The sequence below is a fragment of the Pleurodeles waltl genome, chromosome 7 (assembly GCF_031143425.1).
Source record: "Pleurodeles waltl isolate 20211129_DDA chromosome 7, aPleWal1.hap1.20221129, whole genome shotgun sequence".
Classification (NCBI taxonomy): domain Eukaryota; kingdom Metazoa; phylum Chordata; class Amphibia; order Caudata; family Salamandridae; genus Pleurodeles; species Pleurodeles waltl.
The window spans coordinates 530694246-530714754 of NC_090446.1; the positions used below are offsets into that span (position 1 = coordinate 530694246).

The 20509-nt window shown below is 43.9% G+C and overlaps 1 protein-coding gene across 2 annotated transcripts in view; it reads left to right on the plus strand.

Moving 5' to 3' along the window:
* LOC138304295 (zinc-binding protein A33-like) overlaps positions 1–20509 on the plus strand; it is a 115397-nt gene that overhangs the window by 73597 nt on the left and 21291 nt on the right. The window contains exon 4 of one of the 2 annotated variants that reach the window (XM_069244241.1): positions 1114–1344. In XM_069244241.1, the coding sequence (XP_069100342.1) occupies positions 1114–1344 (231 nt within the window). Of the gene's footprint in view, positions 1–1110; positions 1345–20509 lie in introns of both variants that reach the window. The other variant, XM_069244240.1, reaches the window with a different exon arrangement.

Below are 20509 nucleotides of genomic sequence, written 5' to 3' on the forward strand. Positions count from 1 at the left end.
AGTTGATCAACAGTGTTCTATTGAATCAGTAGAATACCTTCATGTCCCTTGATGACTGTGTTTTATTTGTGTGCTGCTGTGTTTGGGGTTGTACAGTCTGCAGTAATCTCTGGCCATTGCGTTCTTTGCGCCAACATGTCAATCATACTTTATTCTGTTGCGTTGGAACTATTGGGACCTAAACTTATAATGTATTACAGAATGCGCTTCCAATCTGCTTGGTTTATTTGCCTTCAAGAAAAGCAGATAATGTCCTCAAACACCTCTCCTCTCCTTTCTCCCCCTCTCCACCTCATGACCCAGCATCGTATATGGTTTTCTATGAAAACCCCTACCCATCAGGGTTACCCCTTGGTGGCATGCTTAATCAGGTGCATCCTGATCAATTGTAGAATGAGGTGTGCTGCAACCAATGGGTACGTGGGAGCACTTTTCCCTTTGATGGTGTAGAAGTGGGGGTGGGGGTGTCCTAAAGTAAAAAATACCCGCCTGCTAGAAGAACCAATGTTCATCTTATTCTGGTGGCGGTATGGTTAAAAGTGGGGTGGGTGGGGTGGTATGCTATGTATATTTTTCCAATGCAAGGTCCTAATTAAAAACATTGGTGGTTCTAGTATGCAGGTATTTTTACTTATGACCAGACTCCTATTTCTACACCATTATAGGGAATTAGATTAAGTGCTCCCATGTATCCATTGGTCACAGCATGCCTCGTTCTACAACTGAACGGGATGGACCCGATGTTGAAGCATGCCACCAAGGAGTAACCCTCATGGGTGAGGATTTTTTTCACAGGAAATCGTATAAGTTTCTGGGTCATTTGGCGAATAATTGGATGCAGCCAGGACTTAGGTTGCCAGGTATTACTCTAGGACCGTGTAATGAGGGACTGGAGGCCTTCATCCAGTTTAACTGCAAGATTAGCAAAGCACCTTCTAATTTAGTCCCAGCTACCAACGTAGAAAAGTATAAACCCTGCAGGGTGTTGTAGTCTTTTAAAAGAACCTGATTACACACGTCTGGTCTTCGTAAGTAGTTGAAGGAACTTATTAATAGTGCCTCTTTCAAATGTTTTGTGGTCAGGGTTATTGAACTATTCTTCCTTTTCAGAAGGCAGCCTCTGAAATAAAAAGCAACATCTCCTCCACATTTGAGAAGCTCTATCAGGCCCTGAAGGCGGAGGAGAAGCACACACTGACCAGGATGACAACCGAGAAAAATGCTTGCCTGAAGGAGACTGAGGAACAGCTGTCTAAGGTGAAGGAAGAGTGGTTGAAGATCCAGAAGGCCATGGATGCTGCTCAGAACAAGCTGTGTGAGCAGGACCCTCAGCTGTTCCTTACGGTATGGACCACCTACCTTGCACAAATTACATTTTTAACCTGGGGCAAGTAAAAACTGGGGTAAGCAATATTCACAATTTGTGTACTGGAGGATTTTGATTCCTCTACATAATTAGTGTACTAGAAAACGTAAGTGTATGGTTTGAACCATTTGTTTTTCTTCAGTAGGCCATGTGGGCAAGGGGTAAGCAAAAGTCTGGAATTTTTAGTAATCTCTTTATCCAGTAACCGTTGGTTCTCTGGTCAGCATCCTGTCTTCAAACACGAGGAAGATAGGGGCTCCGATGAAAAGCAAATAATTACTGGATCATGCTAATAATGTATAAGTCTTAGGAAAAAAAAATCTTGGTTTTAACGATCGAAGTCCATCATGCACCTTTGGGTGGTATGCTTCATCAGCCAATTCCTCCCAACACTACCAGCAAATGTTAGTGGTGTGGGCTACTTCTCTCCCAAAGCTAGAGAAGAGCTCTTGAATGTCTGAGGTTATTCCAATGTGGGCTGTTTCATGTTGGTGAGGAATTGTAAAATGTAATAGGACTTCTGTCCACAAAGGCATTTTATTACCTTTTAAAAGTTCTTTAACTTTAATGATGTCCTCTGAGGAGCACACTAAAAAAGAGAAATGGGATGTGACTTCACCCTATATGGGGCAGCAGGGTCAATGTGTCACCTAGTGACCATACAATGAGGTGTATGGCATTCTTCAGGACGTAGGTTCCTAACCAGATCACTCTGAAAGTTAAAGTATGTTTTGAAGTTGCAAAACATAGTAAAACGAGTGGTGTGCACTCTATGTGGTTTGATTGTTTCCAGCATCTGCAAAACATTTAAATGAGAGGAATAGTTGAGTGCCAATGAAGAAAATCAAGACTACTGCCACCACATATGCTGTAGAATATTGTTATTGTGTTGGTATGTCACAAAGTCTAAACCAGTGAAATTATATGGTTAGACACCTAAATGTGATGTCCAAATAAAAGTATGTGCACCCACAGTTGTCGGGTATGTTGTGATGTATGTTTCCTGTGTGGTTCAGACTACACACATCCATCCTTGGTATATAACAGGAGGTCCAAAAAAGTAACCGTAATCTGCTATATTTACATGCAAGCTAAAGGAATAGGTTTCGGTCACTGAGCCACTGTAGGAAGTTTGAAATCTCCTTCATTGCCCCAGTCAGATGAGAAGTATAGTGTCAATATGATGCTTCCAACATTTTAGCTATACATAAGTATTATCTATTGTGTTGATATGGGAACACTGGAAATGGTGCATGTACAGGTTTACAATGCTGGAGAGTCAATGTGTGCATCTAGTCAGTATGTAATAGTATGACTTACATATGTACTGGTCATTGGCAGATTACCCCATACTGTACAGGGGAACCTGTACTGAAACCCCCAAAAAGCAGGGGGAGCTTAACGTAGCTGACATATATCGTTTTCATCCTACAGATATATTCTTCTGATGTACTAGACCTGCTTCGTTTTTTTTCCAGACATTCATTGGTTTCACAGAGGTGTATTCCAGGTGATCTTCATTTGGATAAGTTACAAAAAAAATAATAATCAAAAAATAATTTAATCGTCTAAGCACGGTAGTTTTTTTCCTTCATCCCCGGGTCATGTAGTCACTTTGAGCCTACAGTTTCAACATTTCCCATCATTCTTTGGGAAATCGTGTGCTGAGCTGTATCTATGATAACTTTAATCTGGCAAACACAGCACTAACACATTTGCTAGTGGTGTGAGAAGGAACCCGATAAAGCATGCCACCCAAGGGTGGGTGAGGGTTTTCTTACCACAAAACTAAGATGTTTTTTTATTTTCTGACTCAGTGGTGTAACAAGAACCCCCCTCCCCCCCAAAAAAAAACTGTCCCTGGGGGCTCCTGTACCAGTAGGCCTCTGACTGGGTCCAGGTTGGGTGGGGGGTGGGGGGGGGGGGAGCCTCCAGGTACTTTTCAGGCCCCCCCTCAAGTTTCATCACACCACTGACTTACACATTATTAGCATGAACCAGTAGTTGCTTTTGATCAGACCCTTCTCTGGCCATTGTGTGTTTGATTAATTTTGAGAGGGATTTGGGTTGGGTTTTTACATGCCCCTCTTTAGTCCTTGTGTTGGTTAGTGGGCATCTTGTTTTGCCATTTGGATCTGGATCTATGCAGAGTGTTAATGGTGAATTGGTAGGAGTGGTGTTTGGAAGACAGGGAAGTAGAGGACTTTGCAGTCGCTATCTTCAAACAGCTCTCACATTGTCTTGCTCAGTATTTACATGAGTCCCATTAAACAATTTTTCAGTCTAGCATTTCAGATCTCCAATAATACTGTGGAAAGGATTCTGGACATCCAATACTAGACCTGTAGAAGGGTTAAACTTTGTCTCACTGGCCCTCAGTGGTGGTTCTGCTTTTCAAGTATACCACCGCAGTTATCTTATTGCTCAGGAAAAGAGTGCATTTGTTACCCTTTTTAATGCTTTACACTTACTGTTGACCAGATTCTTGTAAAAAAAAAATAGAAATGCCATTACTTGTAACCTTACACTTTCCTCTAACTGCTATGCTGTTTTTTCTCTTCTCATCTTTACTTACCCACTTCCTGATCAGAACTTCTCTGACCTTGCTCTCCTAATAGGCAACCTCTTTTCCGTCCAATCTACTCCTCCCTTGCTTCATCCCAGCCCCAGGTTGTCAGTTTACAGTCTCTAAACTGACGGTCTACTCACCTCCTCCGTACTAATTCTTCAATAACCTTACTGTACCACACAATTCTTCCTCCCCCCAAACGTGGATCATTCTTCATTTTTTCACCTGCCTTCTTAAGGTTTCATTCCCCAACCCATGCTAGCCTTGCTTGTTTTTATCCTCCTGTGCCTTCAGCAGAGCCACCACAGGGGTTTTGAGCCTGTGGGGAAGTTGGTCATTTCTCTGGCTTCTTGTTGAGGCTTCTCAACAGTCTCACAGGGAAACTATGTCTGAATATATATAAAACCTAAATTGGAGATCCAGTTGGATGTAAATTGACCAATGAACCAATGGCCAGCAGGCCATTGCTCAAGGGCTTCTGGCAGCAGAGACATCTGCTGCTTTACCACTGCAAACATGGTGCTTTTTATAACTTAGGAGCATAGGAACTGTAAATATTGCAGATGGGACATCCACCTCTTTTTGGAGGGTACCTTCTCCCAAACTTAACGAGCTCCTTAGTCCTAAATTCCAGGAATAAACCAGCAATGCCCCAGGAATGGAGGAGTAAGCTATGATTACTACATGAGCATGTCACACTTGCTCCTAGCAAAATCTTTCTGAATAGGACCCTTTCTTTTGAAAGGTTTTTTTTTCTTTTTTTTAGAAGGTAGCCATTGGGAATCCCCTTGAGGTCTCCAGAGCTGCCAAGTAACCCCCATGTCATAAGTGACACATTCAACTAGGCTTATTTGTTGAAAAACATTTTGAAGTTTTGTTCCTTTTTGACACACTATTATGGAATGAAAATCCATGCTCCATTTTGTTAGAAAAAAAATCCAGGAAAGTTTGAAAGTGTCACCCTACTCACAGATGACACGTGGCTATTTGGTGGCAATGCCATTGTTTGTAATGTATTTCTGAGCCTTGCCTTAAAGCACAAGAGAAACACAGCTTAGCAACATAGTCAACTGCGGGCACATACTTCGGTTTGCATATACTACAGTTGTGCACAGTAACATTGTATATCGGTGTGCCAACCTCTAGTTACCAGCTTCACAGCAGCATCCAAAAGGCTCGCCTGCACTTGTTCAAGCTTTTCTTGGCACAGATTCATATAGTGACAGTCTGTAAATGATTCTCTAGGGATTGTCAGGTGCCTAAGCTCTTCGGTTAAACAAGCCAAGACAAGTTAGCTAAGTGTGCCCTGATATGCAGATGTTTGACACTCAGCGAAAGGCTTTTCACAGCTGATGCTGACTTTTTGGATCTATTGAGTCGGGTCACGATGGTAAAGTACATCCCAGTCTATAGCAATGGAATGGCCATTCAGTCTGTTGATTCCGCTGTCAGCACTTGGCATGGAACCTGGTGTTTGCTTCTCATAAGCATGAGCCCAGAAGCCACAGCAAAAAATAAAAATAAAAACCGATCTGGCTAATGGCGTCCTTAAGGACATGGGCTTCCTGCCATGAGACTCCATTGACCAGTCCAGGTGTTTTGCCTGCAGCACTTTACATCCTGGAATTTGTATTTTCTCTCCACATTTCTGGTGCACAAAGGGCTCTTGGCTAAAAAGCCCGGTCTAGCTGAGGTTGTTACACAAAGAGCAACTTGGCATCTCTGACAGTACATTTCAGAAGTGATAATACAGTCCGATGCCCCTGCGGTAACTATCCATTGTTGTGGCAAACCTCTAAATGGCTGCAATTGAGCACTTGCAGTGAAGTCCCAAAGGAAATTTTGTAATGTCATCTCACGCCAGCCCACGTTATGTTAAAAACAACCAAATGATCTTCACAAATGCTTTTGTCTCGTCTGCGACAGCTGTGCTGCATGTGCTCACTTGCACGAGATTGTATACAAAAAAGGATGTGTAGGCCACCCATAGCATAACAGTCCTTGGCTTCAGTGTCACGCCTACTTGCGGCCATCTAAGAAGCCAGTGCATGCTGGCTTCACTTCTTCCGGCTGGGGATTGGACCAAGCACTGATTGATTCAATGTGATTGCTGTCCTTACACTGATAGCACTGTTTGAGGTACTACTTTTATTTTTGTCTTGTCTTTGTTGAACCCCTTGCCATTTGTAGCTGTTTTGCTAGGTCACACACACTTCAAAGAAGCTCTGTTCTCCTTTCAAATGGATGTGTATTGTGATAGCAGATTTTAACAGATTTTATTGAGACAACAGATGTTCTGCTTCGAAACGACACCGGTGCCATTGCTTTCCTTATGTGATAGAATCTTTTGCTAAATGTCTTTTTTTTTTTTTTTCTTTTTTTTCACACATTTGATTTGCTCAGAATGAAAGTTGTTGTGCCAAGGCCTATTAAGCACTGGCAGTCAATAGGCCTCACCTTTGATATTATTGGCTCTGCAATTGCCTTTTGTTCATGCTGTACAGCATGGGCTTTACAACTTTGGCTTTCGTTTGTAGCCATGTTCTATAATAATGTGGCTACTGTGCAACATGGCGAAAAATAATTTTAATAAAAGTAAGATGCATCCCGCACTAACGAACATTTTAGAAAAGGCGCCTTAGCCCTGATTACATCATAGTGCATTTTTAGGTTAGTTCTAGACACACTGCAAAGCATCTGTTTTGCTGGACAGCTGAGCTACAAAATATCGGCAAAGCCAATAGCTATTGAAGGCAAGATCTACTAGCTTTGCCAAAGCTTATGTTTATAGGAGTTAATGTTTCCTTGAACTCCTCCTTGGGTAGGAATGTGTCCATAAATTCTGATCGATACAACTACCTGTGGATTCCTCACCTTATGAATTCTCCCAATGCGCCAGCATTCAATGGAAATTTTCTTCCCAGCTCTGCACGTCGACGAGGACGTCACAATTGCCCGACTCCACGCGACTGTCTGATGTCATTGTGTCAATAAGAGGTCCTCGCCGGCGTGCTGACGTCAGTCCCCTTTTTACCATGCCTTTGAAGCATAATAGTTTTCTCCTATGCGACTTGTTTAGTGGGCAGGTACATTCATTCCCTGATGGACGCAGCTACAACCGTGGTACCTGATCTGCCTCTAGAATTGCAAGGACTTGTCTGATGTGCAGGCTGCAGCTAGGCATGTCATCCAGTCCGGCCTGAATACTACACTCTGTGGCCAGGGCTATGGGCACTTCCATTATCACCAGGAGGCATGCGTGGTTGATCTTCAGGATTCTCTGCGGATGTCCAGGTGACCCTTTTGGACCTACCTTTTGATGGGGACACATTATTTGGAGCTAAAGCTCACTCTGCTTCAGAGTGTTTTTAAGGAAAGCAGGGCTACTGCCAAGTCCTTGGACCTGCAGGCTTCCACTACCACCCCATTCAGGTCCTTCAGAAGGTTAATGGGGTTTGGGAGAGGAACTTCCTTTCGTGGGAGACTTCAGTCGGTAGCCCAGTAGCCTTCAAGTCTGCCCTATAGGTCCTTTAGAGGGCAGGGCAGGGTTAGAACAAGAGGGTCCACCCAGCAGCACACTGCCTCCTCCTTCCTCAGGGGGGATGCAGCAAGGAAAGCAGCCTTAGTTCTTCGCCCATTGTCTCATGCTTCTCCTGTAGGGGGAAGGTTATTTCACTTTCTCTACGAGTGGGAGTTAGTCACATCAGACTCCTCGGTTCTCAACATTGTGGGGAAAAGTTATGCCCTTCCTTTTCGGGAGTTTCCTCCTCGTTTCTGTCCCCGTCCATCCTTTTGCACAGAAGACCATCTCCTGTTGCAGCAGGAGGTTCTAGTCCTTTTATCGAAAGGGGCAGTGGAGTTGGTTCCAGAGCAGGAAGGGGGTCAGGGTTGTTCAAAATATTTCCTGATCCCCCAAGAAGAATGGTCGTTTGAGGCCTATCCTGGACCTGAGGGTTTTGAATTGGTTCCTCAAAGAGGAGAAATTCAAAATGCTGACCCTAGCGCAGGTGCTTCTGGCGTTGAACAAAAAGGATTGGCTGGTATCTGCCGACTTACAGGATGCTTACTTTCAAATCCCTATTCTGAAGTCGCACAGTAAGTATCTCTGGTTTGTGGTAGGGTCGCAACACTACCAATTTGCAGTCCTTCCTTTTGGTCTTACTTCAGCACCTCGAGTCTTCACGAAGGTGATGGCAGTGTTTGCAGCAAATCTCAGGAGGAAGGGAATATTTGTATTCCCTTACCTGGACGACTGGTTGATCAAAGCAAATTCTTCAGAGCTTGTGCTGCATCACCTGCAGATGACAACCCGGTCTGGGTTTTTCAGTAAACGTGCCCAAATCTCACCTGGAGCCCTCGCAGCTTCTCCTGTTCATAGGGGCAGTACTGGACACAACTTTGGATCGGGCCTTTCCTCCCCCTCAGCGGATTCGGGACATTCAGGCATTGATGCCAATGTTTCGAAATGGAGCAGTTGTTCCAGTCCTCAAGGTCCTACGTCTGCTCGGTCTGCTCGCTTCTTGCATTCTGTTGGTCACTCATGCATGCTAGCATATGAAGGGTTTTCAATGGTGCCTCCGCAGGCAGTGGTTTCAACACAAAGGGGATCTCTAAGTCGAACAATCTCCAGAAATGCTGTAGCGGATCTACGATGGTGGGCTGTGGACGGCAATCTTTTACAAGGAAGGCTGTTTTCACTACCACCTCCAGTGGCCTCAGCGGATGCTTCCACTCTAGGGTGGGGACCTGACCTGGGGGGACCTGGAGGTCAAAGGGCTCCAGTGGAACAGATGTTTCATATCAATCTGTTGGAATTACAGGCGATAAGTCTGGCTCTCAAGGCCTTCCTCCACTCCCTTCAGTCAGTGGGTCCAAGTCCTGACGGACAACACTAGTGCGATGTGGTACATCAACAAGCAGGGAGGAGTAGAGTCTTACCTTCTCTGCAGAGAGGCTCTGGTCCTGGGCTCAGGATCATCTGATTGCTTAGTAGCAAACCATCTGGCTGGAGTTCTAAACGTGTGTGCGGACAGTCTCAGTCTGCATTTCTCTGCCGCTCACGAGTGGCGTCTTCATCCAGACCTGATCCATGACATCTTCCAGATGTCAGGGGTTTCCTCAGGTAGACCTGTTTGCCACTAGGGAATGTGCACTGCTCGTTCTGCAGCCTCCAGTATCCGGTGCAAGGAGCGTTGGGTGATGCGTTTCAGATGTCCTGGAACCGGGCCCAAGTTATTGTATTAGCTCCGGATTGGCCAAAAAGGGTGTGGTACACAGACCTTCTCCAGCTCACTGTCCCCTCCTCTCTGTCTCCCTTACAGAGTAGATCTCCTCTTGCAGGGGCAGGTTCTATACCCCCACCTCCAGAGCCTGCACTTACATGCCTGGAGACTGAACGGAGCAATCTGAATTCATTTTCTCTCCCACCAGAAGTGGTGGACGTTATTTTTTCAGCCAGGCGACACTCCACCAAGACTGTCTCTGCCGGTAGATGGGTGAAATTTGTTACTTGTTGTGGAGAGACAAATTGATCCCTTAAAGGCCCATTTATCTGATATTTTGCTTTTTGCACTGTCATTGGCACAGAAGGGTTGCACAGTTTCAACGGTGAAAGGCTATTTATCAGCACTGTCGGCTTTTCTTTGCCTTCCTGATCAACCTTCCTTATTTAAGTCCCCTGTAGTTCTTGGGTTCCTTAAAGCGTTTACTAACAAGTTTCCTCCCACTCCGTTTGTTATGCCTCAGTGGGATTTGAATTTAGTTCTCACTTTTCTGATGGGTTCACCGTTTGAACCTTTGCATTCTTGCCTGTTCAGGCAATTGGTTTTGAAGACAGTTTTCCTCACAGCCATCACGTCTGCTAGGCGTGTGAGTGAGCTACAGGCTTTGTGTAAAACCCCTTTTCACATCCTTTCATGCAGACGAGGTGATGCTGAGAACCAGGGTGGTTTCCTACCAAAGGTAGTTACTCCATTTCATATGGGGCAATCCATAACACTCTTGTCCTTTTACCCTCCTCCCCATCCATCGAGAGGAGAGACTGCATCGACTTGACCCAAGGAGGGCTTTAAGCTTTGATATTGAAAGGACCAGAGTTTCGAGTGGACGATCAACTCTTCGTTGGCTATGTGGAGAAGAGGATCCACAAGAGAACACTGTCCAGGTGGGTCATTCTTTGCATTAAACTGTTATTCTTTGGCAACAAAGGTTCCTCCTGTTGGTATAAGGGCCCATTTCACCAGGGTTAAGTCTGCCACTTCAGCCTTGGCAAGAGGTGTCCCGGTTGCTGAGATCTGTAAGGCTGCAACTTGGGCTTCCCTCCACACTTTCGCAAAGCATTATTGCTTGGATGCAGAAGTTAGGAGGGATGGCCATTTTGCACATTCTGTGCTGCAGGATTTCTTGGTGTGACCATTCAGGTACCCACCTATTCATAAGGTGAGGTATCCACAGGTAGTTGTATCCACCAGAACAAGTTACTTACCTTTGATAACGCCTTTTCTGGTGGATATAATACCTACCTGTGGATTCCTCACAGTCCCACCCGCCTCAAAGTTGCTGGTCTGGTCATACCAAGATTTCTTTGGGTGTATATGTATATTCGTTTTTGCTCTTATTTGAATAAATATTATGTATTAGATTTTGTATATATTGAGTTTGTGAAGTCCGTGATCACCTGTTTGATGCAAAGGCACGTAAAAATGGTGAAAACTGACATCTGCACGCCGGCGAGGACCTTTTATTGCCACGATGTCAGACGAAGTCGCGTGGTGTCGGGCAATTGTGACGTCCATGTTGACGTGCAGAGCTGGGAAGAAAATTTCAGCCGAATGCTGGCGCATTGTGAGAATTCATAAGGTTAGGAATCTACAGGTAGCTAGCGTATCCACCAGAAAAGGCATTACCAAAGGTAAGTAACTTGTTCATATTGCATTTTGGCTCAAAAACAGATTTCCCCCAGCAGTTGTCAAAACTAGTTGTGCTTCTGTGACAGTCAACATAAAGAAATCCAGTGCACAGACCCTTGTATAATCTTCCAGAGTGGTATTATTGAGGGGTACTATTGCTCAGTCATGCAGATCTACCAGGCCCTGTTAGATATTCATAATGAAACCCCGGATTACCATGTTGGAGACCACACTTTCAACTAACATCTGTTGGCTTGAGGCACTCCAAAGAACTCAATCACAATAAGGCACTGTGACCGACACCCTTCTCTGTCTGTGCTTTCAATGTGGGCCATCTTTAGTACTGCTGGTGACCGGTGTGACAATGTCGTTTTTTTTTTTTTTTTTTTTACCCCCCCCCCCCCACCCACCAATCACGTTCTGGGATTCCCTTACTACCACTAGGTAAAAGGGCTTTTCAGATCTCCGTAACCCCTCTAACATACATTTCATTTGTTTTAAATTGCAGGTAAAGGCTGGCTTCACTAATCAAATCATGCAAGGGCCTGTGCACCATATTTATTTGACTAATCAGCTCAGCTAGCCACATAAAATACAGATCAGTTCTTTTCAGCAGATGTATTAACCCTCTGGGCTATTTTATGGCAATTAAAAACTGCCACTAAAACAATAATTTCAAGAGTTCTCTTGACATTTGTTTTGCTTCCCAGGGGTGGTTGCTCCACAATGGCAGAGAAGTGCCCTCGCCCCTGCCCCCCAGCCTAGAGCCAGATATCATTTTATTTTTCATCTGCTGGCTCAGCCAGCAGTGCAGAGGTGTGGGGCTGGGTCATGTGAAGTGTCGTAGTTTGACTCTTGCTCTAGGCAAGACTGCTGGTTTAAGGATGACATTACTTATGTTTGTAGGCGACTATGTCAGTCCTATAACCAGTCACAACTGTCATCCCAAACCTCCCGGCTCACAAGCAGCAGCTCACCAAAAACCCAAACAGTAAAAGGTGACTTGTGGCAGCCTTTACGCATGGACTCAAGTGTGCAACATCTCCGGAAGTGTTGTGGTTAAACTGAGATTACCCCTTTCTCACATGAACATGTCTCAGTTAAAAGCAGGCAATGAAGGAGATGCTGTGAAGTTTCAATAGGTTTTATTTAGCAGAACTGCAAACTGCGATAAGGTGCATGGGTTGCAAAGATTAGGATAATGCAAGAAACTGAATCAGGAACACAAGAGTTAATAATACAGAGACCCCATCTCCCCCCCCCCCCCCCCCCCCCAACCATCTTGCAATGACATAAAATGACATGAAATATGTCCTACTACCCTAACATGATGCATCTAATTGCTAACCTAAAATAGAGCTAGGTGTTAAACCTAATCTGCCAATGCCATGTCCATGAGAAGAACCCCTCCAACCCCAACCCTTGTTACCTTTAAAATGAGGTCTCTAGCTCAGACTCTGTAGGGACACTAAGACTGGGTCGACGTCGAGGCAATGTGCAGCAGTGATGGCATCTGGTCGTTATCCCTCTAAGTGAGGTGCATTTATACAGATCTGCTCGGACCCCTCTGTTCCCAAACAATAGATAACAAGACCTGCTTGGGATGGCAATTTATGTAAACAATTCCCTTGAAGGCATGAAGAGGGAAAGTACATAATGTGAATACCTACAGTTTTTCTTTGTCGCTTCGTATTGAAACCTTATTGTGGTGGCACTGATAACGTGAAACTAAAACATTGGCCTAACTAGAAACAATGCAGCCATCTTGGTGGAAACCTATATTTAAATAATTGTGCTAAAACAGTTAAGAAGGGTAAGTCACTAGGCGACTGGGGGCACAGGTCCGCAAGCCAGAAGGCTAAGCGAACTCCCGTTTCCCATTAAAACAAGATAGGATTCACTACATGAGGGTGGGTGGTGGGAGATCAGAGGAGGAGGTTCGGTATTGGTTCAGGAGGATTATCCGTCTCAGCCAGGCTGGGGAAACTGCGGACCCCAGAACTGTCTGAGTGGCAGTGCAACCTGCTCAGACCAATCCTAGTGTTGCTTTCATGCTAGGTTTAGCATGAAAGCAGTGCCAGGGTTTCTGGGGAGGGGGTGCTGGTATCCCTGTGAATGCTGGGACACCATAAGAGCGACAAGCGAGGCGGTAAAGGTAAGTGGTTTTTTTTCCATTGTTTTCCCTGTCGCTCCCTTGACATTTGCGGCAGGCTCTGATGTTGCTTCCTGAAAGCTAGATGCATAAGTAACTCTGCAGCAGGTGTTTTAAAATCAAGTTATTGCTTAACACCCTAGGGCAGCCCCCCTCCCCAGGTCAGGGACCAGGGCAGCTGCATCAGTTGCACCACCATAAAGCCAGCCTTGTTTTTGAGTACCTGCCACAAACAGGCTCTTGGAGCATACACTGCTAGTTGAATCAGTTGTATGGTAGGCAAGAAACTAGTCACTGAACTTGCAATGCTGTTAAAGCTTAGTTGCTTGCCAGAGACTCCACACCAGCCCTGCACAGACCAGCACATCACAATACTTGGAGCTCAATATTCACTGCAGTGTAGCTGGTAAAGTTATTTAACCAGGTGACATGAAGTGATTATGAAGTTAATACATCTTGCTGTGGCAAACTCATCTAGTGGTTACTTTTTTTTTGGTGCAAACATTTGCAATACAAACAAGTCACCTAACTGTGGCTATATGCCCAAATTAACTTTGTTTTTTTTTTTTTTTTTTTTTGTTTTATTGAGAATCGCCTGGCTTGGTATAAAGGGGGCTCTAGGCCCATCCAGTAGTCCTTACCTTTTGCCCATCAATCCAGGGAGGGGGGCATCCGTGCCCTTCCAAGTTTTTGCTATGTCTCGTTTAGCTATTAGCAGACCCAAGGAGAGCAGTGCCCTTTTGCACCTGCTACCCCCACATCATCCACTATGTGCAGTAAAATCAATTCTGACTCCCTGGGAATCCTCCAACCCATGGCAGAGACTAGAGCCCCCCCCCCCTCTCCCATCCCAGAAGTGATAGTGCTGGGCAGCTCCAGAAGGTGTGCAGTAGGTCTCCATGGCATCAGTGCATTGCATGCTACACTCAATGAGCCCCATCCTGAACAGCTACAATAACCCTTTCAAATTTAAAAATAAATGAGCCATTCCTTATAAGTATAATAGAGCAGTACAGGTGCTTCCTTACCGGCAGTTGTACTTGTTAGAGGGGACGGAGTTCAGTGAAGTCTCCAGAAACCCTTTTTTAAGTTTAATGCACGTCACAGGAACTTATGATTTATTCTGCAAATAGGTGCTATAGGCTTTTAGGTACAGGAAACTTTGCAACAACGACTAAGGATACAGAATGCAAAGAAAAACTTTGACAAATGTTGAGTGGGAAGGCACATGTCAGGAAACACTGCATCACTTACATAGCAAGAAAGCCAGTTGTTGAAGGTGGTTAGTCTTCTGCCCTATGCTGTAATCTGTGGTGGATGAAAGTAAAATGTGGATGACCGCTAAAAAGACCGAGATAAAGATGGCCAACCCAAAACTCCTCGCTCTGCAATTTAAAAAATATATTTTTATGGTCCTTGATGCTGGTGAGACTACTCAGGGGTCCCCCGGCAAGGTCTTTGTAATGGGATTTTGTTGCAAAAAACAGTTAAGTGTCCATAGCAATCTCCCACAACTTCAATCCTTTAGCTGTTTCGCAGAGACTAGTAGACCAAGAGTACACAGTATGCCTAGTGGCATTGCTAGAAGTGTGAAAGGGGGATAGTGGGGCCAGTATCCCACCTGTAAATGTTCTAGCCCCCTGTTAATGCTTAAGAAATGGGTGTCAATAGGTGGGAATGGGACTACCAGAATCTCTCAGACTTGGTCTAAGGCTATTAACACCTGTAAATGACGAGATTATAAAGTTAAGCTTGTCAATTTGGTCAAAATAGTATAACTGAGAGCAAAAAGATGAATTAACTCAAAGAAGCTGCAGAACTATAATCTAAATCTGCAAAATACCATAAGTAAGTTGGTCTCATGAAAGTAAAAAAAACACTGCAAAATGGGCTCTCCTCCAGAATAACACTTCTCTGTTTTAGGGACCAAAGTTGCACACCTTTTCATAGCCTGATGTTACGTAGACTGGTTGGATTAAATGTTTTATTCATTGACAACCAAGCAGCTGGTACAGCACCCTTACTAATTACTTTCTAAACTATCCTATTGGTTAAACTGTACATACTTTGGCGAGTGTGGTGATGTGATGCAGGCTGGCATGGCGTAGCTTTGCTGCGGACCTTCGTCTGGTGTTTGGTGCGCGGTGCACCCTTTCCTGATGCAGGGTTAACCCAGGTGCTCTACGGCCTGAGGTCCTCTCAAACTCCAGGTCCGCAGTCCAGCAGCCGAGAGGAAACATGGCTGGAAGGAGGACATGGCAGGAACCGTGAGATGCAGAAGAAAGGAGTGCGGTGCAGTACACCCCTGCTCTGCAGTCCCACGACAGGAGGGAAGCAGTAGCAGGAAGGCAAGCAGAGGAAGGTATGGTGCTCTGACATGCAGATCGTGCTTCCCCTCCTCACCCCAACCAACCCGCCCCCCCTGCTGAGCTTACAGGTGTGGGTGGGGGGTTTAGCTGCAGGAAGACAGGAGCCGTGAAAGGTAAGGCCCCAGCTTGGAGTGGTAGAAGGGTGGTGCAAGGAGCACCCCCCAAGTACGCCCCAACACTTAGGCTCCTCAGGCTCTCCAACCCTCCTGGTTCCAGTACTGTTGGGGGCAGGGGGGAACTTTTGACAATTAAAAAAAAAAAAAAATATTGGTGCCTGATCCTGGATGCTGCTTGGTGGACGTGGTCTTTGAATAAGGAAACGAAGCAGAGACAGTGGTAAGAGCAGTTCAGAATGCGGAGTCTTGAATGAGCTCTTCAAAGTCCAGTGACACTAAAGTAGAGTGGCAAAAATTGGCGAAGTGTGCAAAAGTGCAAATAACGGCAATTAAGGGGTGAATAAGTACAGTGAAGGAGCTGTATGAACCTAATTTAGGGGAGTGGGTAAAGTTGGAGTTGTGGCCCCCTGTTGGTGGAGTGGAAGCGATTGACATTAGGTCAGTGCGGCCAGCTCTCCCCAGCTCTTCAGTTGCTATCCGAAGAGCCCTGCTGGAGTTTCTGTGATTGGAGATTGAATGTGCTTGTCTTCTTGGAAAATAGGTTGTATCAGCTTACTACATTATTCTAACATTTGTGGGTTATTCCTCAGATGCTCTACTTACTAAGGCACTTGTATTGGTTGAGGGCAAGGGAACCTCTTTTTGTAAGGATGACTGTCAAACGCTTGCAAAGGAGCAGGACTTTCCTTAGTCGGGCATACAAAAAGACCAAGTCTAATCCCCTAAAAATTAAGGGTATTCCCCATTTGATCATAAAAAGCATAAATTCCATCCTCCCTTTATACTCCTAAGTATACCCCGACTTGTTGATGGCAGATCATAATGGGATCTTGGCCATAGGAGGTTAAATAGGAAATTAGGTAAGAAAAAAGGTATTACAAAAATGTAAAAAAAGGGGGAGGGGTAACGGCATATCTCAAAAAAGAACACAAAGGTTAAGTTTGAGGATATGGGCCCTGCTGGAACTTCCTCTCACTGGGAAGAACATGAACTGGCCTGGATGAAGGAGAGGCCCAAGGACATGGGAACCATTGGATCTCCTCTCCCTAGGGGAGAACAAGACTTGACCCCATATTGGGGTGTGCAACAGAAGAATCCTCCAGCCACATTGGGCATCGTATCTGATTTAAATCCACGCGACGTCTCGTTTTGTAACGTGAACGCAAATAGTGTTGTTGAACCCTACAACTGATCTTTATAAAGGTGGGAAGTAAATAGTAGGGAGGACGTTATTAAAGGGCAAATGGAGACCCCTGAATGCCTAGAGTTTTTTTTGCTCTATTTGATTTGAATTTTAAATCGTTCTTTTAATCTCTTGTTTTACAGATATAGAGGAGCTAAAATTAATTGAAAGCAGTGACACTTCTTGATTATAAATTTGAGCTTAATTGTGAGCAGTTACAGCGTAGAGGCATAGATGTGGTTACAGAACGGGGAAAATAAATTCCTTTTAATTGGCAGTAGTATTCCCCCCCCCCCCCCCCACACCCTTTTCATGTTCAAATGATACCTATCCCCACCAAGTGCTTGACCGTACTTCCTCTTTTCAAAAGTGAAAGTTTCCCTTTTCCATGGAGAAAGAGTGTTGAAGCTTATGGAAAATGCTCCTTCACATCACTCAGGCTTCAAACGTGAAACCTGGAGTTGGTTGGTGGGGGCTCTAAATAGCACTCGGGCGAAGAGAAAGCTCTTACAACCTGGTCATTAACCTTAATCTCTCTGGGGTCTATTGGAATGCCGCAGGAATAGGGAACCATCCTGAAAAATTAGACCTTATTTATTCTCTACAGGCTGACTTAATTTGCATTCAAGAGACCTGGAGTGTATCTGATTTCAACTGTCCTGGGTATTCGGTCCTGTGTCTAAAGGCACAGGCATCTAAGAGGGTGCGCAAAAGGGGCTATTGCTATGTTGAGAAACAATCATAAATGGGAATGTTAGTTTTCTAATTTCCTCAAATCTTTTTAGATCAGGAGTACCCAATTTTGGAGAATGGCAGCAAAATTCCCTTGCTAATAGTACATTTCTACTTCCCCCAGATAAGGAGTGATATAATTTTATCACATATGTTCAATCATATTTCTGCTGTCTGTTCAAATTCACATAACTGCTTATTAGGCATTGATAATGGGGGATTTAAATTGTAAAATTTCTAATCCATCTTTTTCCACTTTTTGATATTTAGAGAGGGAAACAGCTTTTAATATCCCTTCCATCTTATTCCCCCTAGAATTAGGACAGATATTTTACTGAAAGGTTTGAGGAACCTTGGCTGTATCATTTTAAACTGGTGTTTCCGTTCAGACTTTCTTGCAGCCATGCTCCTAAATCTCTACAGAGTAGTTCTATCATTGACTACTTTCTGGCCTCCTACGTTATCACCCAATTGGTGGAGGATATGACAATCTTTGATGCACTGTTTAGTGACCATCAGATCCTTAACCTATGGCTAAAAACTCAGTTACTCTAGACAGAGACCTGGAATTTTAAGTGCAACAACATTAGTTTTAATGGGAAAACGGGTAGTATTTATTGGACACCTGCTAAAATATCTGAAGTACTTGAATGTTCAGTGAGATACATCAGTTAATGGAGTGGGGATCCATTATATTACTTCGCAGGACTTATGGGACACATAATTCAAAGTGATCAGCCTAAGCATATTAAGCCTCCTCAAGAGAAAATAACGTTTATCTGTCTTATTGTTGAATAGAGAAAGCAATAAATTGGTAAGGTGACAGTATGAATGGGAGTCTATGGATCGGAGTAGGAAAATATCCCTATTAAAAAGAGCTTGAATGAAGTTGGGTATAATAAGGAAGGAGGAGGCCGAACAGAAGTGGGTAGCATTGAGGGAAGCCACGGACTTAAAACTCCTTTAAAGTTTGGGCTATTATTTCTGATGGGTGTGGCAATCTTCTACTGCCCCTCCGATAGCCAAGGCTGATTGGAGGGAGTATATGCTCTCCCTGTATGCGAAACATTGGGATATGGAGCCACAGGAAGTAGACCAGAGTAAAAGTAATAGAACTGAATTGGATAGCTTTAGTCTCCCCTCTGCGATTGAGATCGAGGGGTTCATAAGGTCAATGCAGGCATCTGGAGCAATGGGCCCTGATGAGGTGCAATGGAACCTCTGGTCTGAGCAAGGATTCTCCACCTTGTCTTCTATGTCTCCCCTCATACAAAAAGAAAGAAATCGCCACCCATAAATTATCATCAAATTTCACTGCTGGACGCAACTGGCAAGATATTTGCAAAAAGCATACTACCACATTTAACTTCTTGGGTTGAGGAAAACGTGATACTCCCTTTGGAACACGCTGGTTTCAGAAAGGAACATAATACTTTGGATCTTATTAATGCAAATTACAAATGAAAAATATGTTCAGATCAGGGGCAGAGTAGTATATGCTGCATTTATAGATTTCTCAGTGGCTTCTGACAGGGTAGATAGGAAGATCTTATGGAAGAAAGTATATGAATTGGGTGTCCCGCCGAACTTAAGTTTGGTCCTAGCTTTGCACTCTTCAACCTGGTGCAAAGTTCTTTTAGGAGGGGAGCGGGCCTGTCTTCTAAAATTCCCCCCCCCCCCTAAAAAAAAAAAAAAGATTGAAGCAAGGTTGTTTATTAGCACCGTTGCTCTTTTCTTTATATATCTTACCTGCCTGGTTCCTTATGGAATGCTGATGGCTTTGCACCCAAAATTGGAGGGCATTCAATCTCCTGTCTTTTAATATGCTGACAATATAGTTGATTGACCTTAGACCGAAAGGTCTAAATCAGTGTCTGGCTGCTTTAAACTACTATTCTATGCAGCATCATTTGAAAATTAATGTATCCAAGTCTCAAGGAGTATGCATTTTTTTTAAGGGAAATTCTGGTAAAAATATTTCTTGGTCCCTGGGTCAACATAAGTTAGAGCGGGTAAAAACCTATTTTTTTTTTAGAGGGGGCTTGATTTTATCATGGTCACTTAGCGAAAAAGATCACATTCGTAATAACGTTAGTGAGGCTCTTTCTCAAGCAAAAGGTTAAGTGGCCTTCTTTAATGCAATTGGCCGGTGCCATCTCTTTAAGATCTACTTACTGCTTACCAAGCAAAGATTCTGGCCACCCTTTTGTATGCTACAGAATGTACATACATCTCTAAATGGGATTTTGTTGACAAGATAGAAGGCCAGATTCTAAGATGTCTGGGTTTTTGTAACCACTCTGCCTCAGTGGCAGCTCTAAGGCTTGAATTAGGTATCAAGAATACCTTTGTACAGGGCCTTTAGGTGGTGATAGGGAGGGCTTACTGCTTAGTCCATAGTATGGAATCCACCCTAAGACACTTAGCTTTCATAGAAATCTTTTTTTTTTTAGAAACTATAATCTTGCTGTGCAACTGTTTGAGCTGGAACCTAACCTTATTCTATCAATACTGCCCATTGTTTTTTTTAAAAACCTTGAAAGAGGTGACTTGGTCCAAAGGTTTTTTCCTAGATTTTAAATCCTGTCTTGTAAAGAGGAGGCTCGTTATATTAACTAAATCATCGATTGTTTAATAAAAAAAATAAATCTCAGCCATACCTTGCCTGAAATCTCCCACACTGAGTGAGGCACTTTTTCATTCTGTTGAGATTAGATAGTGCCACTTACATGTTAGAGGATCTATCCCATTTGGAGGTTAGTTCTGTGTGATCTTTGCCAATTGGGGGTGTAGAATCTTAAGCATGTATTTTTCCTGTTTTAGCTACATTCAGGAAAAAATGGTTGAAACCCTCTATTTGAATTGTAATATTCTTTCTGCCAGAGAGGCCTTGGAAATTTTGTATAACCCACCTAATGAATTTTTTTAGGATCTTCAATTTTTTCAAGTCATTTTTAAATCTATATTGAGTTTCTTGAATTGGTGGTTACAAGATGAATGTATGTGAACTACCTCGGCAATTTAGCATTTATTTTGTACGAATTTTAACGTGCAGTAAGAGGGGCTCTCTATTGAGCAGCAGAGCATGACAATGTTTGTAATTGTCTGACAGCA